The sequence below is a fragment of the Apaloderma vittatum genome, unplaced genomic scaffold (assembly GCF_000703405.1).
Source record: "Apaloderma vittatum isolate BGI_N311 unplaced genomic scaffold, ASM70340v1 scaffold11538, whole genome shotgun sequence".
NCBI classification, from domain to species: Eukaryota; Metazoa; Chordata; class Aves; order Trogoniformes; family Trogonidae; genus Apaloderma; species Apaloderma vittatum.
Window position 1 is genome coordinate 142,955 of NW_009731360.1, and position 25,216 is coordinate 168,170.

A 25,216-nucleotide genomic window follows, 5' to 3' on the forward strand; every position below is an offset into this window, starting at 1 on the left:
ATTAATTTTTATATTGTTTTGCCACTGTCCCCTTATAAGAAACATAGTAGTACTTCATTTAAAAGACAACTAATTTTTTCACTGTAGTCACACTTCATTCTTATTAATCAGTTTTACATTTTCTGCATGAAACTACAAAAACTCACAAATGTAGACTTTCCAAACTGTAGCCACTATACTTATTTCTGCACTCTTTTCCATATACTCAGTGTGTATAATTGAATAAACAAAAAGCAAAAAACACTACACAAATGAGCAGAACAAAACACAACAGCACATTAAAAAGGTGACATTTAAGCTGTAGATGCTGTCATCACAGAAATGTATTCTTGTTCTAAAGCCACAAACTTTCTAGCCTCATGAAAAAAAAAATAGACATTAGCTGAAGAGAATCTAAACTCTAACCTCAGCATAGGGCTAAGAGTTTTAATTTGTGTTTCTATCTAAACTTAGGTACTACGTAACACCATGTATGCAGTAAATTTAAAACTAAATATCTTTGAATGTCACAAAATATGAGAAGAGAAAAAACTGCTTCTGAGCTGTTAAATGGGGAATGAATGTTACCATGTGTTAAGGTCTCCTGTCCCACATGTCTCTGGCACAGGCGCTGCTGAGCTTTGTCACTATGGTAGCAGTAACTGAGAATGGCAGACATCATTATTACTGTAAATACAAAAGAGGAAAAATTCTGAACTCATCAATGATGTTACACTTGAAAGCAACCTCTAACCTAGTCCATTTAAATTATATCAACTTAAGGGTCTCTGACTGTTCTATCACCGCCCGATCCAGAGGGTTATACCCTTTTCCAGCAATTGCAGTTTCTCTTGCAAAACAGATTACTGATAATGACCGGTGATTCTTTCCTGAATATGTGTTGAATTGGCAGTGGAATGTGTTTCTAGTTCCATTTCTCACTGTAAGAGTCTTGCCGCTGCTCCGTCTGTTTGGAGAAGAAAGTGCTTTTTTTTGCCATTTCCTTAAGTTCATGGCATTTAATTTTATAAATTTTTAACACAGACTTATTTTGATTACTTCCATTCTGTCCAATGAAATATATCTTTGAATGCTTTAAAATGTTGGACAGCTGTGAAATATAAGTACTATGCAATTTGACTGTACATACATACATATTTTCATAAATACATTCGACAGGGACCTTGGAACTAAGTATGTGATATCATGGGACAAAATCACAACAGGCTGTCTTATTTGTAAAATCTAGACTCAAAGTAAGAAGAGCTGAATTCTATCATGTTGTCAATATACAAATTAAAACAAAAATACAGCATTAGTTTACCCATGAAATAATCAAAACGTTTCTGCAGATGTCTTGACAGGAAAAGTGTGTAATTTACAACACTGAAAACTTTTAACAACCATTGACTTATATGCGCTGTACTGTAAGTCACCCAGACAAGGCTAGCAAGGATGAGCATAGTGACAGGTCCCAAAGGCAACTCCCAAACATCTTCCTCATGCGGAGACTTTGGTAATTGTCTGTTGTATAAAACGTCAACGCATATGACTTCATTTCAGGTGTTAACTCCATCAGTTTTCCTCCCCCGGCACAGTCCAGTGTGACTAGGTCAGTTATTGTTGAGACACTCTAAATCCACCGAGCAGCAGACGTTCCCATTCTGCACAGACAAACAAGCAGGTGTCAATCACCTCCGCAGAACAAGTCACAGAGAGCAAGGGGCTTGGTGGCACACAGAGACAGAGGCGTCTCTGACATTTACCGCATACAAAAGTCTGCCTAAAGCCATCATCCCAAGGTCTCCTCATCGGTCACAACTATGGTGGCTTTTCGAGGAGGGTGACTTGGCCAAATAACGCTGAACTGGCCTGAACTACACATGAACTAGAAACCTGGACGTGAAAGACTCAGTAGCCCCTGCAATAAAATACAGCACGGCAACTGCAACAGAGATTACCAGATTTTTCTCCCATGCAGGAAAGCTAATGGAGAGAGATTTGATATAATCCATGCAGGGAAACTTTCTCTTAGTCTGAAATAAGCAGATAATTCAGATTTTTGATTCATGGCAGATATGTATGGGGGAAAAATAATCATACAGCTTTGGAGTTAATCCATAATTAAATATCTTTCTGTAACATCCAGTCATTTACTAAACTATCTTTTGCAATAAAAGACTACAGCAAATGCCAGAACTCCAAATGAGCAATCTCTTTTTTTTTTTTTTTTTAAATGCAACACAAACCAATAGGAAAAACTCTAAAGAATGGCCGAAAATCTACCTTCAATAATTTAAAGCCCTGGAGCAACAGCTTGGTTTCCCACAGTGAACAGAAAAATATTTTATATAACCCAAACCAACATTTTCATAATTCTGATATTAGCGCAGTGGGGTCATCACTGCATGGAGCAAGTGAGACAGACTGCACTTCTGCATTACAGTCATTGGATTAAATACATCTTGATGAGATCAGGGAACAGAAACTGTGACATTCCCTTCCCACTTCTGTTGTGAGAGTGCCTTCATCTCTGAGCTGCAATCCATTTGTGCCTGTGTACTTGCTGGTGAAACTTCTATTAGTGCTCTGCTTACCAGCTCTGTAAAACACATTTTCATGAACACCCACATAAGGCAATTATTAAAATACTAGCCTAGATTCATATTGAGAATGCCTGAAGGGCTCTCCAACAGAATGTCTGAACATTACACTAAGATACTACATATCTGTGCTCAACATTTTCAGCAAGCACAGGATTGTTCTATTTCCACTCTGCTAAACGCAGAAGACATGGGTTTTTGTTTGGCTTCTGCTATCAGGTCTCATTTACTTCCCCAAGATCTGAATGTGAGCTTAAAAGAGCAGCACTGGATTTACACAGCACCATACATTTCCAATACCACTCTACCTTGCCCATCGTACCTTGCATTTGCAGGTTGTACAAGGAGATCCCACCATTGTCCATACAGCCCCGCTAAGTCTTGTGATTCCATAGCCATCTAGACAGGTTTTTCTGATGTCGTAGGTGATGTTGTCAGCCAGACACGGGTCACTGACACAGTGGGGACAGCACTCTCCTTCCGAGATAGCCGTGTACTCGCAGTTTAGATTCGGGCACAGAAGAGGCCAACAATCCACCTCTCCTTCCTGGAAAAATTGAGGCAAAACTCATTGAATTTCTTGCCATTTCTTAGCCACCAAGAAAATTTGCATCCTGTTGAATGGAGAAGTTTCATTTTGCCAAAACTGAAATAAACTTAGTAGATCAGCTGTCAGTTTGGTTGATCATATATAAATGCACATTTGAGTACTGAGTTGAAGATCCCTCATTGCAGCAGGCTATCATTGGGTTATTTCTTGATTAAAAAACAACACTGTCATCATCGTGTCAGGGGAACTTGAGTCCTTCTGAGTTTTTAAAGGCAGCATTAAATACTGTGTTCCAATATTTTCCATAAACTATAATTTCTGCAGTGATTGCCTCGCAGACTTATGCACTCTTTTTACGCCTGGTCACATAAACATCTCTGCGGGATCACAGCAACAGTTTAAAAGAAAATTAACACTGCAGAGAGATGTAGGTTAGTACGTTCGAGAAGCACTGAACATTGACTAACTAGCAAGAGTCAAAATTGATTTTACTGCCAACTCCTAAAGGAATTGTTAGAGCAATACCAGTTACGTTCCACTGAGTCATTTCATTTTATTCTTTAACTTTGTTAAAAAAGCAGCTTAGTAGATAGAAACATGGAGAAGAGAGACTCATCAGGTCAATTCTGTAGAGTATTGCTGCGTGTGTCTAAACTTAACCTGTGAAGGGCTCCAATAACTTGCATTACGTTATTCTGAAAGCACCTCAGATGCTGCACAGAACCTTACACATAGCTCTGACTTAGGGCATCACTGTCTTTTAGCTCTGCGTGTTAACCCAATATTAACATTAGGCAAATAATTGCTAGCCACAAACTCGGTATCCCTGTTAAAATGTGTCACTTGTAATATTTGCCATTGCTGCTGGCTGCAAAGGTTTCTTGCTGTTCATTGCAAACATTAAAAAAAAAAATCTTCAGAGAATACAAAACACAATGCTTGCTGCTGTACGTTATGGATAATTATCTCTTAACAGTAACTTAGCTTTGAATGTAATTTGTTTCCTGATGCTCAGACACCTCTTGATTAATATCATATATAAAGACTACATTACACAGACAGCTATAAATGGAAAACTGATAATTTTAATTAAGTTCATTGCTGCACTAATTAGTATATCTGTGCAAAACTTAAAGCTTTAGGGAAATAATCTAAAGTGTCTAATGAGAAAATACTGCACGTTTGTCTGATAATTTCAGTTTTCCTCATCCTTCTTTTTTTTTGGTTAATTTCTGCTAATTCATCACATGGCACTGGCACACCATTTCTCCAGCATTTGGTGAATGAAAAAAAGAATTGTTTTGTCCATTCTGATAGGACAGGTACACCAGCTGATGTAACTAAAAGCTGAAATTCATAGAATCATAGAATGGCCTAAGCTGGAAGGGACCTCCAACGAAATCCATTGCACATGAAAAAAAGAAGTTATTTAAGATCAGATAACCTTATAAAAGTTTTAAAAAGTAGACTAATGCTGAAGTTGATATAGTGTCCAGGTTTACAAGCTTTTGTCAAGCTTTTCATTTTGTTCATTAGACGTACTTATTCAGCAGTAAGAGGAGAACTGATGGTGCAGCTTTCGGTTCTCTGGTGCTCTGTAAGTGCTTTAACGTCTGTCCCAGTCAGAAAAGCAGGTGAAGAGAGAGCAGAGATCCTCCTGCTAGGTATGCTTTCCTAAAAATGAGAATCCCCATTACCCTTGCTCCCTTCCGATACGCTTTATCCATACCAGGCAACGGCACTGCTGACAGCTGTAGGTCCAGTTGTCCCCGCTGCGGTAGAGCTTGTGCCCAGTTTGGTCGAGGCACTGGCTGGTGACCCGGGTGTCGCACTCTGGGCAGCAGAAGAGATCAGCACTGGGGTTCCTGCAGTCGCAGGCTGTCCTCCGGCAGAAAATCCTCCCATCCTGCAAGGACATGTTGCCCTGATGTCAACCACAAATGGCCAGACAGCAACCCAGGTAAGGTCACAGGGTATGTATTAATGTATTTGATGTTACCACCAACAAGGACTGGATCCTGCCAGGTGTGAGCATTACCTCAAATATCACTATTGTCCCAATTTCTATCAGTGCATGGATCCCATACTCTCTGAACCCGAGAATACTATTCTTCTATCTTCAGATAACTGAACTTAAAAGAAACCAGCATTTCAGAAGAAATATAGTGAAGCAATTTCATATCTCATTGATTAAATCTATGAACTCTTCAAACAGTTGCCACTTTAATATATACAATATGTTTAGTACTATTTTGACCAAATGCATCACTATGAAGAAAATAACTTGAATAAAAAAAAGTTATGAAGGTGGTCCCTTTAACTTCGTAGTAGCACAGTATAGAACAATCACTGTAGCACTAACCACTGTCCATTCTGAATTCACCACTGATTCTGTTCCACATCTGGACCAACACTACACCTGCTTAAAGCTAAATGGACTTATCACCCATTATAATTCAGTTCATGTATTAAAGAGGGTCTGTATTCTACAGACTCTCCCAAATGGGATTTTGCTAAATATTTGCTTACAGTATTGGATGGTCCACTTTGTTAAAGACCATTAAACTGAGCTGTTTGAGAATAACAGAAAAATCACTTCTGCATGTAAAAAGAAAAGGATATGTTCTCTTTCTGGCACAGAAAATCAAATTGGTTCTAATTCTAGTTGTAAAAATTGGATGGACTATTATGTTTGAAATTATACCCCTTACTGTAGGTGAGCCAATGTACCGATATGCTACACACAGACTGGGAACTGAAATCACAGTTAACAATGAGGAGATTATCGAAAAGTTTTCACATGAACAACTTTGGCGTTCAATGCTAATCATTGGATTAGCCCTTATTCAAACAAAGTGTCCCCTGCAGCCAATTTGAAGGTAGAGCTGTGAGAGGAATGAAACTGTATTTTGCTTTGGATCACAACTTCACAATTCCTAAAACAATTTTAGTCCTTTCACTGCAGCTTCTCTGTATCCTCAGCAGAACCTTGTTCTGAATCTATAAACCTGTATCTGACGGATAGGAAAGGATGGATCTGAAGGAAGAAAAGTTTTTCATTGCTACCAAATAACGGGACATCTATCAAAGCAAGGGAATTTATTGTCTCTGATCCTTTCAAAAAGAAATTACTACAAAGAGTGACAACAGCCCAGGATGTCTTTTCCACAGGCAGACAAAAGAGCCACAACCACAGCGTGTAGCATGGGTGGTTGTTTTGATGTAGGAATCTCTGTGTGGCTGTTGTTTATAAGCAAAGTCAGTCTCGGCCACAATGTACCACGTACAAAATCAGGGAATCCCAATATCCATGTCAGTCAGTTTCACTTCTCTGCTTCATCATAGTTTGGGATTACAATGTTGCATTCTGCTGGTTTAGCTGTGGGAGAAGGAATAAACAAGCTTTATTTCCTTACTCAGCAGACTGAGTAAATCATAAGGAAGACTAGAAGGGGCAACAGGTCTGGCCAAGTCCAGAGATGATGCTGAGAATGAACCCTTTCCATTGAAAACAAAACAAAAGCAAACCAAATCAAATTACCGCAAAAAAAAAAAACAAAACCAAAAACAAACAAAAATGAAACAACTGTGGTGAAGAAAGAGAGCTGAAAGCCTTCCCTGACAGTTACAACTAAATCTCCACTCTGGCAGGTGGGAAAGAACAAGGATCTTCCACCCCTTGCTGAGGATAGGCAACCCAACGCCCTCGACAGTGGCGCTCTCTCTCCTCTCCATAATATGTTGCTGATTAATAACAGCTAACAATAACCTGTCTGCTTAGTTCCAGTTCAGTTTCCAAGCTTTTGAGATTAGTTTTCAAAGTCCCCTTTCAGGTGCTGGCACTTCTGTGCTTCTCTGAGCTTTCATGCCATTACCTCTGGGGAGCAGGTAACCTTTTACTTGCCTTTACTCCCTGCATTTCAGAACACTGACAAAGCCTGATGATTTTGCTAGAGACCTTTTGGTAATCACAATACACTGCTGACACTCTTTATTCTTTAAGCATCTATATTTTATCTACAACCTCATTAGCTCCACGCCTTTCAAAAAACATTTTTATCCCTATACTGCAGTGACACTAAGCCTCTTAAGCTAGACCTCACTTGCAGCTTTGCAAGCCCAGTAATGGCATTGAGAAATACACAGAATGCAACTTACTTTCTTTTGGTGGGTAATATCATCTTATTAGTACCTCTCCCTCCCCACCTTCCTCACTGAATAAATTCCACATGCTTCGTAAGTGTCAGTGGTATGAACGCAAAACCATTCTTACCAGAGGAAAAACTGACACATGAGGGAATCACCCTAAAGCGTGACTCAAGTTTCCACAGAGCCCCAAAGCCAATCTGGACAGAAATCAGACCCTGCGGAAACCAAACCACCCTGAGGAACACAGTTCACCTTGGCACATCCGCTTGCTCCCAGGGCTGTGCTTATCTCCAGGCTTTCTTCATATATGAATGGAGGGTTATTTAAATCAGAGTACAGACTCAAAAGCCCAGATATAGCCAAATTGTACAGCCAGGCTTAGTTTTTTCATGGAAGAAATCAAGAGCTTCCCATTGTCCTTCAAATTTCTACCAGTCTTAAATTTGTTTGTGTATTAAAACTGTAAGAGTTGAAGATGTCTGTAGAAGATGCATCAAATACACTTAAGGTACTCTATTAATTTAGAGTTTTGAGAACTTATGGTGTTGTAAGCTTTATATTCATTTACATGAACAAGGAGGGTCTGATGAAAAACTGAAATAATCCCCTGTCCTTCAGTAACGACACTTTGCCTCACTATGTAACTGAAGTAACATAATTTCAAGTATTCCATAGTATCCTACGCCACAAATCACCTTACTTAATGAACTTCAGAGTTAAGGTATTTAATTTTCTTTGCACCAGATTTTAACATACAAATATTTTCAATATGAAATCTGTGTTTCAGTCAATGCACAAAGTGTATCCATCTGACCTTTCCTAAAATAACCATAACAAAAGAAAAGCCAAAAGAAAACACATTATTTTAAATCTGAAATGCTGATTTGTCTCTTAGATAAAACAAGTGAGTAGGATCATTTCAAAGTTCAAGTAAGAAGTATAAGGAATGACTTAGTTACACTCTGCCCTTTTCCTCTCTGAAAACTGAGGTGGCTGCAAAAAGGTCAAGCAGGGCCAGCTCTCTGTGCTACTGCAGGAAAAGAAGAGAGTCCCACAGCAGGGTTTGCGAAGTAGTCTGGTGTACTGGAAGCTATAATGATTTATAAAAGTATGTTTCAATAACATATTTCAATAAACACTGAGTGAAGACTTTACATCCTGCCTGGGACATGATAGAGGAGTGTCTCTCCCTGTTTTTTCCTGCTCTATAAAGAAGAACTGGGCTCTTGAAGCAGGCAGCTACTGGATAGAATTTAAATGCAAATGTTAACTCACAGAGGCAAAAAATGGAAAGTGAGGAAGATATAAAGGAAGAGTCATAGCAAAAAACAGAGCCAGGATTAGTTTAAAATATCTACGTACTAGTTAATCATTTTGTATATTTTCAAATACTAATAAGAGCACTCAGCAAAAGAAATAAGTGCAATGAGAAATGGCAAATAAAACAAATTACAAGCAATCAAAAATGGGAATACTAATGGTTATAATTCTGCAAAGGAAGACCAGATGTCTTCACATATATTAAACTGTTTATTCTATTGACTGGAAATCCTTTCATAAGCCAGCCAGTTCCCCAAGATTACAATATAAGCCTGATATATATTCAGTGGAGTTGTACACTTCAGCTTCTGAAGGGAGGAGCTTAGGGAGCTTGAGGCTACTTGAAGTAAAAAATATAGCAACTAACAAGAACATATTCCCTTCTGAGCGCAAAACAGCAGTGTGCTTTGCGGGTTCTGCTCGCTCTAAAGTCTTCATTTTCCCTTCTACTATACTACTGTAATACACAAATGATAAGGTTTTCAGCTTCTTGCAACTTCAGAACAACTCTTCCCCTTTGTCCTCCTGAAACCCTCGTACACTTCTCTGGCTCGTAAGCACTGAGGCATGGGGATTGATAGGTCACTTGACATCCTCTATGTTCAGCTTTCCAAAGTGGCCAAAATCTCTTTACTTACACTTATGCAAGGGCCAATAGTGCTTTGCTGGTTCTAAGGACAGCTTTACCAGTGCTGTGGTCAAGGTGGCCCCGGAAGACCAAGCATTTCTCAGATTGGCCTAACGCCTGGCTTCGACAAAGCTACAGAGAGAGCTGCACTGCGCAAGTGGGAGAGCTGCCAACGCAACCAAGCTGGGATGAGGAGAAAGCTTCACCGTTCTTGATGTGAGGAAGGTAAGTACCTGCTGCTAGGTCCTCTAACCTTTGACACAAGTTTAGATCGTCCTTCTCAGCCTGTTAATTCACATGTATTTCAAGTAAAGGGAAACACTAGTAGGAAGATGGTTGACTACAGCACTTGTACCCATGTCAGAGACAAATTGAGAACAGTTCACCACATTTCTAGTCAGCGTGCTAATTGCCTGCATGATTGTGTTAGAGGGCAAAGCAAGACCCTCATCAAGGTATGCTCTGAGGGGCTCTGGCCCACAGGGAGACCTGGTAGATGTTCAGGAGGGTTAGTCATTAATCAGGTGTGTCTGTGCTTGTGCAAAATAAGAAAAAAGAGGGTTTCCCAGAAGAATTTCCCCATCATGGCTTCAGCGCCCACAGCACAGCTTACCTTTTGCCTCGGAACCTTACGCTTAGGCTAGTATTTTTTGCCAACACCAGTGGCACTGCAGTATTGGGTTTCTCACATGAGCCCAGAGAATTAAGACTCCTGAAACCCAGACCAGCTGGATCTCACCTTGCAGGAACAAACGGAGCATCTGTCCTCCCTCAGGGTCCACACCTGCCCGTTCCGCTTGAAGCCGCCTTCATGGGGACAGTCTCCAGTGCAAGATGGTCCGGATGGACAAAGGCAATCAAAGCCTCCTGCCAGGTTCACACAGGCTGAATCGTTCCAACAGGTGTGGGTCTTTAAAGCACACTCATCGATATCTGCAAAACAGCAGATTTATAATGCTTTGGACATTTTTTTTCCATGGGGTAAATTTTATTACTGTATTAAGCATTATTGCTCATCTGCCATGCTGATGGAAGAGAGCATTTTCTTTCTGATATCTTCTATATTTACTTGCTAGACATTAAACACTGATTTTTTTTTTAGGTTTGTTTTACGTTTGTTTTGATTCCATCGAGAATTCTTAAACTAAATGCTGACCGACATACATCTGTATACCAGTGACAAACTCGAACCTTCAGACAAGGGTGTACAGTGATTTCCCAGTGACTGGAAACTAATGATCACAGTAATTTCTGTCAATTAGACAGACTACTCTCTGTTTTGGTTTTTACATCAGAAAGTGCACTATTCCTCGTAAGTTTCTATACTAAAAGCAATCAATTGCATCCTTTTCCCATTGCTGGTAGGTATAAGTGAATTGGGAAAAAAAAATCTAAGGCACCTTACACAGGAAAAATGTCTTAGTACAAAGCTATGCAGGAAAAGTATGATTTAGCAGTGACACAAAGAAAAATGTAACAAAAGAAAATTATTATACACTAGAGAAAAGTGAATTACCGTACCTCATTAAAATTGCTTTTGGAGAGTAAAATATAATTATGCAATATGAATTTATCTAGGGAGTTAATGCAGCATTCCTTTGCTTGCAGTGAAAGCTATGATTTTTTTAATCACTTTGATAAAAACAGGTATTTCTTTTAGAAAATTACTTTGGATTGTTCTTAAACAGTATATTGGCAGATTGTCCTGATAAAATACCAGTAAATTTCAACATGAACAATGAAAACTGTAAGCAACAGTGGGGGGAAAGCTGAAGAAGTATGTGATGGTTTTGATCATGAAAATTCCAGAATACTATTATATGAATTCTGAAATTACGGGGAAGAATTCTCACACTTACCATTTAAAATTGCCAGTGTGAAATTCGTAACTGATCAATAGTACCCAAGAGTACTTTTACTTCCTCTCTAAAACAATAAATTAAAAAATTTAAATAATTTCAATAATTTAAATTTAAATAGAACTTACAAAAAATAATTACCTAAAGTCTAATTTAGGTGGCATATGATGGCCAGTTGCCCTTTTCTTTGGACAAGTGCCACAGGTTCACAAGTCATGTCCTCAGAAAGCCAGATCTTAAAAAAAGATGTTAACAATTCTCTCAATCTGCTGAAGGAAACTCCATAAAAATCAAATAACTAAATTCCTTCTGATCTGGTTCGTAAAATTCCTGATAGCATGATTCAACTGCCTGCCACTCAGACTTCCCTAAAAATAGTGTATTCTGCTGACAGTCTTAATTACCAAAAAAGAACATTATTGCTCTAATGCCTAGCTTAGTTCTGAGGACTTGAAAGATCCACTTCCAGTGGTATAAAAGGCGCTGCACTAAGAGAAATTAAAACTTCATTACTTAACAAGTGCCAGAGGATCACAGGAAGTAAAAAACATGAAGAATGACATGAAAAGAGTGATGAATGAATTGCTAATGTAAGACTTAAAATATTCTTAAAAGTATCCCATTTTTCTTTCAATAGACTTTGACTTGTAGTTTGTATTGAAGACAAAGGTATAAATGAAGCATTCACTTTGTCTTTGGTGCTTTCATCAAGCATCATCAACATTCTCTTCTCCACCATATTACAGGCTCCTTGAATATCACGTATATAGGATGGCAGGGTCACAGTGGAGATTAGAAGGGTAGCTTTCACAGTTCAAACTAAAAGGATTTCACAGATGAATATAAAGCCATATTGCCTACAGAGTTCCATGTAATTGCTTTACTTATGACACAGGAATCTAATTCTATTTCCATGTAATTTAACAGATTTATGGAAAGCCAGATGTTAGCAATTATATAAACTAACATTATTCATATTCTCAGTAGCACAGACCTGTTCACACTGCACAAAAGCCAACTTAATCTGTTATACATATCCAAAAGGAAAGAACACCCTGTGTACGTACTGGTACTGCTGTTCTCTCGTAGCACACATAAAAATGATGTGCCCATTAAGAGCTGCCCAAATTGGTAAATGGGACACTCTTGACAAAGAAGCCAGTCGAGCAAAACTGAGTAACATAGCGTGAACATAAATTCCTAACTGCTACTCGGTTTGCTTTTTCTTGGTGTTTTTTTATTCAAATGATGGTTTCTTATTTTTTATGGCATTTATCATTTAAAATTTTAGTCATTAATCAAATATAGAGGGCTTGGACACTGCACATTTCCAGCTGAACTTATAATAAAGCTAATTTTCTACCTCCTGGGTGGTTTTGTCTTGTTGCTGATTGCATTTCTAAAAGCCAGAACAAACAGCCAGCGTTCCCAGTCACTTGAGGAAAAGAATTTAAGCCTAACATGTTTTTGTCCCTTTTCCTCTTGCAGCCTCAATCCAGATTGGGGTGAGGGTGGAGAGGAAAAACACTCCAGGCAAATGCTCCCACGTTGTTATCTCCCAGTTAGCTTCAGAAAATATTTCACTTTAATGGAGGTCAAATGGTCTTGCTTATATCAACATGAGATCAGCATGTAGATGGCTATGCAAAATATGTAAGAAAATACTCATACTTAGTGTGAAATTTCTCTTAACAACCGGAATCAATTCACCTACTTAGGTGTTGAAAAATTAGCCTAGTTTAAAATTCTGAACATGTCCAAAATAATCTTCTAATGAATATGAAAATTGTATGATAAGACACTTGCATATAGATTATTTTTATATTATTCAAATCCTTGCTCAGCTCAAATTCCCCACACTCCCATCAGGTTTTGTTTGCTTTTCCACAACTACTCTAGGAAGATGTGGGCCCAAAACTGGAACATTTAGTGATGAGCAAGGCAAAACTATACGCAAATGTTCTTTCCCTTTAAAACAACACTAAGTTGGAGAAGATTAAATATTCATTTATAAATCAAGCAACTCTGAAGAACAATAAACAAGTACATATGTGAAATAGCAAAGAGATTCCATAGCCTTTCCCTATATATAACACAAGGACTCAATATCTGTCTTGACTTTGGGGGGATTAGTTCTTTCGTGTATCCTGTCAAGCTGTGAAAACAATCTCATTTTTACACCTGGAACAGGACTTTGCAGTCTTATTCATTGTATCAAGATAATCTGTGCCAGACTACTAATTAACCCAAATAAAAGCAGCAGAGCCTTACTTCCCATCTTTGCACAGTTCCTTTTAGAGGAAAAGTGAGGTTATAGTGGAAATTACCATAATTAGAAACTTGTTTGTAATGCTAACCTTGTGCTATTTTCTACCAACAACACAAAGCCAACAGCACAGTGATTGCTGCTTAGATGTGTCACCTCAAACATCACACAGGATTATCATAAAAACTGATCAAGATCTTCAGTCTTCAAACACTCCCAAATCTGTGCTTCTTTAAACAAGCGTACGGCAACAAGCACCTGATGTATGTATTTTAGCTGCAATGCAACCACGTCACATTTCGTGGCTGGGAAAAGAAAGAAAACAAACCACCCAAGACATGCTCATTTCCCAATACACTCTCAAAGTACCTAAAGATAGCCTGGTAATATGGGCAGACAAGAAATCAGAAACAAAATGGAACAGAATAATCCCCTGAGATGCAATTTCCTTTTCCGTCCTTTTTGCCTACGACAAGAAGTAATCTGCCTCAGGTATTATGACAGGTCCCATGGCCACTGCATTTGAATGGGGCAGAAGACAAGCATGACTGTACATATCAACACAAGTTCATTAACTTGGCTTCACTGAAATTTTAAACCAATCCCTGGCTACTTCATTGCTTAGTTTTCAAGGCTATTCAGGTTTTCATGGTATGACTTCGCTATAGCACCTTAATAAATATGTGCAAGTAAGTCATGCAGTGTGGTGTTCTGTAACATCATGTTAAGCTGTAGCAGAAGAAAAACCCTACTTATGTGCTAATTTTAACTGTTATGGTACATTAAACCATTACAGTATAATTTTAACGTGAAAAATGTATGCTGGGCTCCCAAACCAATGTATGTGCAAGTTTAACCTAACACTGTTTTTGAAATATAATCTTTCACAGGCAACTTGTCACTTAATGTATTTGCCTTCTTTCTAAATTAAAGTGGACTCAACTTTGAAACAAAAAATCACTAAGCAGATTCATTTTTAGTCAGAAAATATTTTATGATGGTACTTTATTCTATAGAGACATAATGGTCTTTTAAAGAACATTGCATAATAAATCAGGTTCCAAGTACCGGATTTACTAACGCTTTTTAGAAATATAGAAAAGACTGAACACAAATACCTTGAAGACATGTACTGCAGCTTTCTCTCAGAATACAAAAATCATAATCTACTAAATGGAAAATAAGCAAGATGATTTTTCTTTTGCAGGATAAAATCAACAGATACAGACTCTCACATTACGAGCTTTAAGAAATTCTATGAGCAGAAAGACAAAACCAGCAAGTTCTAGAGTTAGTCTTAGATACTATACGCAAACCACTCTGTCTACATACCACTTCTCTAACAATAGAAAAACAACTCCCAGGCATATAGAAAGATTTTCAAAACACAAGTCTCGCTTTTTGTTTGACACAGAAAAGGGGCAAAATAAACTAAGAACAAACTTCCTTTTCTTTTACTTTCTAATCTAGGGGACAGACAAGGCTGCAGCATACTATTGCTTATACGAAAGCTTCAGGAATCGATTTTAAACCCATTCAGACTTGACCCTCAAGCACTGCTGCACCTGACTTTTGTGGAATACTAACACACGCTGAGTTTTCTCTCACAAGCTGCTGAGTCCTATGTTTTCCAGCTTTCATTGCCCCACAACAGCTACTCTAACCCTGCAGTGAGGTCAGGATGAAATACATGGTGAATCCTGCGGGTTTTTTCAGTGGGAGGAGGATCCATGCTAAGCTTGCCTACAAAATCTGCAGTGATTCTTAAAGAAAAGAAATTACCAACAACAAGCAGAGGTTGCTGCTTTGGTTGTTTTTCCTTCTTTGCTTTTAATTCACAATGTTGAGACTCAGAAACACAAAATATCATGAAAAAATGAGATCTGGAATTCTATACTCCAACGTCTGAACAGACTGGAAGCATCTCGAACGACAGATGGAGATTAAAAAGTACTATTTAACTTGCTTTCATTTTTCTGCTGTAGATATGAGTGAGTTTTGTGGGACATCTTTAACTTGCCAGAATACAGCATTTCTTTGCCTGTTTTTCACTTCTTTTGGCTCTGATAATCTTAAAGGTTATCACTGAAAAGTCTGTGGTGAGGGTTTAATAAATGGTTACCTTACAAGGTAGCAGTATTTGGCAACAGGTACTTAGTGCAGGGAAAGAACAGCGTATGCCAGCTGCTTCAACATGGCATCAGAAGATAGTGGTTAATACGGGGATATTGTTTCATACGATAACTCATAGTTCTCTGTAAAGTATTTTTGTTTGTTTACCTTAAAGCTAAGTAAAGCTATTAAAAAAAAAGAAAAAACAGACAAAACCCAAACCAACTCAGCAACTATAATCTACATGTTTCAATTGCCAGGCAAACTTTGGTAGCAACTTAGTAGAGCAATTGTCTTTTGTCTGCAAGCAGTATTCTTAATAACATATTGTGAAAGGCCAGCGCCTCATAAAAACATTACTGCTGGAAATTAAATTACCTTCTCTTAATTTGAGCCTGCTCACCATCACCTTATGAAGCTGACATCTTTTATAAAAGCACAGCCATGGAAATATATTCCCTTTTCAAAGCTGCTTTTGGTGGATAATTTAAGCAATAAAAGAATTTTCCCAAGCCTGAAGTGGCCTGGCTAAGCCATACATCCTTATTAACCAGGCTCTGGTGCAATATTCTGACCTTCCCAGCCACATGTTTTGATTTACAGATTTTTCCCTTGCCAGGTGACAAACCCCACTGTTTTCTCCTAGTCAATGAATATAAAGCTTCTAGAAGCACTGAGGTATCACAGCACTTCCAAAATAGATGTTATTTTTTAAACATTCTGTAAGCAGAGCAATGACTCTGCTCCAAGACCACCTACATATAAGCAGAGGGAAAGGGGGTTAAACAAGAGATACACAAATGGGTCCAGCAAAAGCAACTGGTTGCCTGGGTTTTGGACAATCTGTCAGAGCTGAGTGCTCTGATTTTCATATGTTACTATTATTATTTTGTGGGGAAGGGTTTAGTATTTTTTTTACTTATGTTTTTAGCCTATTTATCGTTCTCCAAGTTTTGTCTTTCAGGGACAAAGAAGAAATGCTTCAAAACACTCTGAAGGGCAATGGCTCAAATCCACCTCAGGTATAGGTATACGGTCTGTAAAATATACCAGGACAAAATGCTGTTGCTAAGCAGATGAACCCTTTTTTATCAGAAACAGAGTGAATGACTCTGGTCCTGACTCTAAATACTCCACCAGGCAACCAGGCTCTGTAACGTGATGAAAGCCAGCGTTTTAGCTAGAATGCGAGGTATTATCTGTCATTTTTACACCAATTCTTAGTTGTACTTTAAAACAAACATCATGGTTTGAAATTTCTTTGTCAGTGTGGGTTAGCAGAATCTTTCAATTAATTAACCAGTATAATGAAATAAAGTCAACTGGTTTATTCTCTTCCTCACTGGCACCCCTGCAGCAGATGGTTCAGAAAAGCTATTTAGCTAAAATAACCCCGCTGATTTCACATTCTGTTATCAACTTGCATATGGCAAGATGAGCACCTCACCTTACAAACTTCCAGCATGCTGTGCAGGTCGAAATGAGGGCAGTTTGTTTTCACCAAAACTCATCCTTTCAAACTCCACAGAATGCAGAAGATTTGGAGTTCCTTTCACTGTGAGGTAAAGTGCCCTTCCCTTGCACAGCGATGCAATACAAGCAACCGAGCCCAGCTATGGGCCATCTAAAACCATAGTCCTTGTCCCAAACCAGGCAAACAAGGGATGGGCTGCCCCAGGCAAGCAGTACTGGTAGGCAGCATCTCAACATTTGAGAATCAGTTTAGAAATATGTGACTCACCTGATATTTTATCTATGAAGTCACAAGATGCTGTAAAGTTTGTCATTTTTAACACAGCCACTCCAATGAAGTTCACTGCTGTGATTTTGTTGAGCTCCCCGCCAGCTCAGTACAATGTGTAAAAAGCCAATATAGCTAGACAATCTCCAAAATATTGATTTTGAACATAATTATTGTTCCTCTGCATTTTTAAATCACAATGCTACTGTATCCCAAGGACTTCTAATAGACAAATTTTGAAAAAGATAGGAATCTTTGTGTCAAGTTAACAGTAAATTTATTTTTTTTCTTACAATTTTTTATTTTAACTTTAATTGTATACTTTAACTCCTAGAAAGAGCTCTTCACCCTTATGGACAAGATAAACGAAATTACAGTGTTTAAAAAAAATATTTCACAGAACAAGCAGAAGAGCTTTTACATAAAATTCATAGAACTGAGTAAAGATGAAGTAACTGAAATTCCAGAGAAAGTGCATAGAACTATAAGAAGCTGATCTGTATCTCTACGTAAGTTAAAATGGGATCCTTTCTAAATAGTTTTAAACTCAACTGATAAAATATATAGAAATTATGTATGAAGCGTCTGAAAATAAGTAAAAATATGTTACACATATTTATGTTAAGTAAAAATATGTTACACAGTTAGCATCTTCATTATGGTTTCTTAGTGCGTACTTGCTGTAGTGGCACACAACGTCTTAGGGCCAGTCAAGGGCACCCAGGGTGCAAGAACCAGCACTAACTCCTCATGGAGCCTCATCATTTGTCCTTCCATAGAGACAACTGACAAACTCATTTTCACCCTTTAAAAATTCCTCTCTGTTCACATTCTTATTCTGCAAACATGGTGCATAAAAAGCTCAATGCTATTTGCATAATTCTAAAAATAAAACGATGAAGATGCTAAACAACGGAAAACAAACTAAGCAAAGCAACTCAGACATACCCCAAATGCATTCTCATATTGCTCTGCTGAAATTCGAAAATGGAAAACCGATTCTTCCCCTTTTGTGGCCTATGATGCTCCCTAGAAAGCCGACTTTCACTTCAGGTTTTACAGCAACTTATGATGATAAATGGCAAAGCACAGTAAGTCACACTTCGGGATCTCCGACTGCCTTCCTCCTGTAATAACCGTTCAAAACTGCGATGCATCTTGAACCCGCACCCACGCTGCGTGGCTGGGGATGCTGACAAACAGAGACACGCTCACTTGGACTCTCATTTTAACCTCAAACACAGGAACTGCTCAGGACAGTGTCTCAATAGTCATTTTGTAAGACCATGCAGAAGGAGAAATAAAAAGAAAGCAAACAGGAACAAACCAAAAAACCACTCTGCTGAGCATTGCTTACCAACACAGGACTCCCCGGACAGAGAATAGCTTCCATTGTCATGGAAACCGCTTCTGCACTCACAGTGGTACCACCCTGGGAGGTTAACACAGCGTGAATGGTTGTGACACTCAATGATCCCCTCTGCACACTCATCAATATCTGCCTCAGAGAAAAACACAAGCCAGCCAGGAAATTAATTTCCTTTGACATCAATGCTTTAGGTTTCGTATTTTTTTAGGGTGGTGGTAGTGCTTTGTTTTTTGTTGTTGTTGTTGTTTGGTTTTTTAAATCTTCCTTTAATAGATGGATCGAGGTTTATTACGGTTCCAAACAACACTTAAAACACGACTCACATAACAACAACAAAAAAGAACAATAAAACAACATGGAATTTGATACACACAAGGTATTTCTTTACACCATGATTTGTTTAAAATGCAAGGCAAACATGCAGATATTTTTTGTTCTTGTTTATTTTTAACTCGGAAGTTACTTCTGTCTGTGCATATAAAACATTGCAAAGCAGGTTCTCCACTGAACAGGCAGCTTCAGCAATATTCATGCTTTACAAACTGCATGTCCCAGGACACCTTGGAAAGAGCATTTTCTTCAGGATTTGTACTTCTACTATTCAGCTGTGATAATTGCAGCTATTTAGCACTTAAGGTGCTCAGAGGACTTTGCCAACTACAGTTAATCTCTTTTATTTGTACCATCAAAATAAATACCTGGTATATGCATAACAGTGTGCAACAAACAGAAAAAGCAGCCCAGGCTTCAGCTGTGATAAAACATTTAGCGGGAAACGAGTGAGGCAAATGAAAGCAAGTCAGTAGCAATGGAAAGGCACAGAAGATGAAAACCCTGCTGAGTTCCAATAAATTTGGTGGTTTTATAAAGGAGTTCCTAAAATTTCTGTAACACAGTTAATAGAGACCTCATAATTGCTAGTAACCTTGGTTAATCATGGCTGGCACCTGGCTGCTGCTCCCCTTTGAGCATTTTTCAGCACATTTTGTAGGGTTGTAATTAAAATTAACAAATTAATTATATGTTAACCTTCTGGTAATTTAAAAAGCTATTATATTTTCACTCCTCTATTTAGCGTAAACTTTTTTTTCTCTTTTTTTTTTAAAAAAAACTTTGACAGTTTTCAGATGTATGCCTTATCAATTAAAATGAATCTCAAATTATTCACAAATATTAGACATTTTCACCCATTGAGATTTTTTCTTGGCAATAAGCACTCTTAAAATAGGCATAAAACTGTGCACACCAAACACATAAATTTGTAAAAAATAGGTTCTGAAACTGCCTTTAGTTTTGCAAGCATCAAAGGTTATTAAGTAACCACAGAGTGTAGCTTTTATCTCAATTTACATAATACATACACCAATAAGGTTTCAGGGACAGCAGTGGAGTCATGTTGACGTACGCTGAAATTGATTTGAAGAAAGTATCCTTCAATAAAATTCCATTTTCTTCATCTGACAAGCAATACCACACAAAAGCTCAATTTTTCCTCATTTAAGTAACAATATTTATTCTTGTTGAAATACAGCTAAGAAGCCTAAACAAATGCCTTTTTCCAGTTTTGTGTTCACCCTCACTCAAGAACGAAGTTATCTACATAACAGGGTTATATCCACGTTTTATTCCTAGCATCATTCAGCTTCCATCTAACAATAAAGTCAATTTTTTAATGCTTTAAAATCTGTCACTGCTGCCACCTTTTCTGTACTTTTTATTTTGTAGAAGCTAATTTTAGTGTTAAAACACTGCACAAATCTAGCTGTCCATCAATGATGAGTGCTGCTTGCAAACTCAGACACTTTCAATTCATTACAGCAAATGGAATTTATAACCATGATCTTTTCACATGTCATGGCTGGTGGAACAAGTTTAATCCTATTTCGAAAGTGAATGACTTTGCTATTGCAGGTCAACTGCTTTCTTCCCTTTCCCAGTGTTGAATCAGAGAATGCTCCTGTTTAAAGATTGCTTCCTCGGGTCAGCCTTGTACTGAACCTCTGTGCATTCAATTTTACATTTTTAATTCACAAAATCAATAGAGTTTTCCTAAAATCTATTTCTAAACTTGGGCCCTTTTGAAAGTGTATTTAATTTAGGCTCATGGTGTAGGATACTAATTGACTGGTGGATTACTTTTCAGAAAGCCCGTCTGCCAGGATGCCAAAACTAAGCAGCAGTTTACACAATGGAAGAAGAAGTAGATTATGTGAGAAAAGTAAAATAATACATAGAACTATTTAAAGACCAGATGGTTTTCTCATGGCAGTGCCATACCTATCTATAGCTTTTGTCCACTGATTTTTAGGAGACACAAACCAATGTCCTTAAACCAGCGGAGATGAGAAAACAGGGCTCACTTTCAGTTCCACAGGTTCTTTATTTACTTCTTTGGTCTCCTTAAACCAGAGGAGTTGCACCAGCACTGCCTACTGCACGCCAAGGAGAAGGAGGTGCCATGTGGGATGCTTTGGGAAAATCTGACATGAAAGATGTTTTGGATGCAGAAACAACTGGTAAAAAAACCTTCAAGCTCTGCTCCCTACCACTGCATCTCCTCTCCCAGAGCCACTTGCAACTCACGGGAGGTGTCCTGCTCCTCTCCAGGTTAAGCTCAGCATTCCTCCTTCCTCCCCAGCCCAGTCTCCTCCTGCATATCTGTGTGTGTGTGTGTGTGCTGGAGACTGGCTGGGCTGATGGTGTGGGGAGGAGAATGGAGAATCAGCCCTTCCCATGCTTCTGCAACAACTTAGTATTCCTTTGGCAACACGTCATTAAGTACAATCAGCACGAAGTGTAAATGGGAAAAAACACGGACCAAAGCCTAACCCTTGACGAGTGCCTTCTCCATTTGTCTAATACACTGCAGTTTCCTATTCCCATGCTTAAAATGATGTCCATAAAGACTAAAAGGGGAGAAAATACTATGACTAGGCCTGCAAGTTTCTCCTGTGATCCTATGCATTATTTACAGCATATATACATACACGTCTGCAGGCAGAGGAAAATAGTAGGGATTTGGTTTAGAAATACAGAATGATTTAAGATGCTAGGCATACCAAGATGAAACTGCAAATAACAGCTTTATAAAACGTCGTGTCACATGCCGTGACAATACTTAGTTTGTTTAAAAGATCGCTTCCATCTGGACATACTAAGGCTTTTATAAACACTTCTTTGAGGACTTTTTTCCTGCATAGGAAGATGTTGCTTTACATAACGGCCAGTTCAGGGAATTGAAATCAATTCACCTTCCCTCATCTTTCTTTTTGTATCCTTACATCCTAGCACTATATTTGCATACTTGCCTCAGGATTAATATCTTTCTACCCAAGTCTGGTTTGGTGGTTTTGCTGTAGAATGTGAGCTAAATTTGCCCTATTTTTGTGTGTCCAGATGCTTACCAGGATGTTATATTCATAAAGTTAATAAACTTCATGAAGTTATGTTAAGCTGAGATGAAAGTGTGCACCTCTGACCTGAGAGTGAAAACAGTACAAAAATTATAATTGTTCTCCAGAGGAGCACAGGAAAACTTTTCTAGAAATTCTGTAATGGTATAGGACAGGGAAAACAATGGGTTGACATTTTTTGGCTGTGTTCCCACATTTTAGTTCTTGCCTGTCCTTGCAGCTCCTGGCAGCAGAGCAAGCACACAGCTCTCGGGCTCCAGCTCTTCACAGGCACATCCTTCCCTTTGTCATCCCACATGGCTAAACCACGCTCACAGAAGTCAGTAAAAACATATTTACTCACTCACAAATTTGTATGGGCTTTCTGTTTATCTGTGTTAATAGCTAGATAACCTATAAAATAGTGCTTGTGAGAAACAGACAGGATTTCCTTGGAAACTGAAAATTTTCCATAACCTTAACTTGCCTCTGTAGTCTTCAGCTAAATACACTACCTTTGCATGAAGTGAAATGTTTTTTGTTTCCAGCTGTAATTCAACATAAGAGATTGCTGCTTCTATGGAATTATTTCCACACTTTTTTCATTCAAGCCTTTTTACAGCCTCCATGTAAAAGGAGATCCTGTACAGACCATTCCATTGCCTGCTTTTACCCTGCTCAGTTATTTAACTGTCATTACTATGGAATTGTTAATGGATCTGGTAACACTTCACTATAATGGCTTTGCAAAAGCTCAAAACCAGCACATTTCTATATTGTAGAATAAAGCACCAGTTGCTTTTGAATAAGATCTTGCAGGGTGTTAATCCTGTTCTTTAAGGACAGGTCTGTAATTTTTACTTTTAGCATCCCAGATTCTTGCATTATTCATAAAGGTATTTATACAGACAAGATAAATAGGATAATTTACCTCAAAATAAAACACAATGGTTTCAGAACCGCTTGAAAAAGGAAAATTAAAATAATTCAGTCTTTTCTAATGCCTCATCACATATAAGGCACTGTGTGATAATACTGAAAGAAAAACTGTTCAATGTCATGTCATAGCTAGCAATCTACAGTATCAATGAGACAGAAGAATTTTATTATACAGGTGTCTGTTCGTCAAACTCTTATTGTGGTTTTTTGTTGCAAAAAATATAAGATGCTTATCTTTAGCTCTCTTGATCAGGAGACCTATAATCAGGAAAAGCATGCATTAACAAGAAAGGATAGCACAGGTCTCAAGCATCCTGAATTAAAACCGCACCCTGGCAATTAACTCCATTAGTTCCAGAGCATCACAGCTTTGTTTTCCACCTTAGAATATTTTTCTTCAACATCAAGACACCAGAAAAATTCATCCAGTGAACCGAAGCGTCAGTTCTATGTAAAATACAGCCTCTTCTCATCTCCTTCTCCTGCATGAGCTTCACTGCCACGAGACAAAGATAGCAAGAAAGGGCTGTCACTGACAGCACTGTGCAAACAGCTTCTCCACTTCGTTCGACTACTTCAAATAAACCCTGAAAGCAGACAACTACTTTGGATGAGCAGAGATGAAAAATTCTCTCTCTCAAAAAAAATATCCCCCACCTGCCTACCCTTATGCCAAGTTCAGTTGATGTAAGCAAATAACAATTCTGCTGTTTTACATAAAGTTACACAAAGGCTGAGTATTATCCTTTATCATTAAATCTTATACTGGCTATACTACTAAATCTCTCCACTACAGTTATCAAGAAAGGCGTGCATTTCTTTTTAAACATATGCAACACAAAGCAGAAATACATTGACAACGGTCACCATTCAAGTCTGCCAGATTTTCCCAGTGCAAAGTAGAAGCAGCTACAACACCCGCCTTGTCACCGTTTTACAAGCCAGTGATACAGCACCACTACAGCAATTTAGCTGTTAAACAAATGGTAACTTAGAAGAACACAGATAACTGTATAATTTAGTTACACTGGAATAATGACTCACGGCTGTCGCTCAACCTTGTAGGGCCAGTTCATTGTCAAGACTACAGAGATACTAAAGCTCAGCAAGGACAGGAAAGACATCTGTCTGAGCACTATCTATTGACATTTTTAATCATCAATTTCTTGTCTCATAGATTTAAGTGTCTCAGGTGATAAAGATTCCCCCTCTCTGTGACTGAAGCCAGTAGCAGGCTACGGAACAGTTGCTCAGGAAATTTTCCCTTAACATTTAGCCTCTTTTTCTAATTACTTTAAACTCATTAGGAGAGGTTGGGCAAACAATCAGCACCAAGTAACATATTTCTCTCTCCTCAGCAGTCATGGCTGTTTTCATAGGCTGGTTTAATTGCGTTATATTTATATTGGCCTTTGCAGTTCCTTCTCAAGCAGGAATAGTTTTGCCTGAATAAATGGTACAGGCTTTGGTCCATTTTTCTATTTTTAGGACACAGCACTAAACCATAAAACTTTACATTTGTTAAGATGGTGAATACAACTCAAATTCATGAATAATCTAACCCACACAACAGTTTAATGGCACTAAATGGCTTTCAGGGATGAAAGGTGCGCCCACCACTCATTATAATTAAAGAACAGCTGTAATATGCTTTATTGTGTAATTCTGGATGGGTGTTATCAAGACTTTTAATCATGTGAAACTCGTGCAAATTTAGAATGATGAGTTTAACAATAATAAATGGAATTAAATTGGTATCAGAATAATAACAAAGATTAGTTGTACAACTGATTTTAAAGATTAATTCTTTTATTATATAATATGTAATTTACTGAAATTCATTTTCAATACACACTCCAAGATGATGTCTTTGTAAGTTTAGTGCATGTGTCTCTCACATCCTTATATCTGTCTACTTGTATCCTGAGAATGCAGCACACATGGAGTATGCAATCAAAAAGTCCTGGATGGTCACAATAAACACTGTTTCACGAGTCTGGAGCTGAAACAAGGCTTTTATTCTCATATGTAAAGAGTACTGGGCTATGCAGGAAATAAGAATTGCTGCCAGACTGCTCAGTGGAAACCATGGCAGGAATACACTAGGCAGGGTGAAGAACTATTTCACATTCATTACTGCATTTGAGATTTGTTGCAAACAGTACTTTAATTATCACTCTACAAGCCAGAAACAGACTGACTCCACAATTAGTGGGTTAAGTTTCAAACTGATGCAGCGACTTTCTATTGAATTTGAAGCCTACGGTCAACATGTGTCTCCGACAACCTCACCCTGAAAACAGCAGGGT

The 25,216-nt window shown here is 38.2% G+C and overlaps 1 protein-coding gene across 1 annotated transcript in view; it reads right to left on the reverse strand.

Moving 5' to 3' along the window:
• Nucleotides 1–1,089: 1,089 nt before the first annotated feature.
• NELL1 (NEL-like 1 (chicken)) overlaps nucleotides 1,090–25,216 on the reverse strand; it is a 251,715-nt gene continuing 227,588 nt past the window's right edge. Inside the window, exons 14-18 of the mRNA XM_009875157.1 lie at nucleotides 18,565–18,705; nucleotides 9,969–10,162; nucleotides 4,862–5,038; nucleotides 2,905–3,129; nucleotides 1,090–1,643 (exon numbers count right to left, since the gene is read on the reverse strand). Of these exons, the coding sequence (XP_009873459.1) occupies nucleotides 1,593–1,643; nucleotides 2,905–3,129; nucleotides 4,862–5,038; nucleotides 9,969–10,162; nucleotides 18,565–18,705 (788 nt within the window). The 3' untranslated portion in view covers nucleotides 1,090–1,592. The remainder of the gene's footprint in view (nucleotides 1,644–2,904; nucleotides 3,130–4,861; nucleotides 5,039–9,968; nucleotides 10,163–18,564; nucleotides 18,706–25,216) is intronic.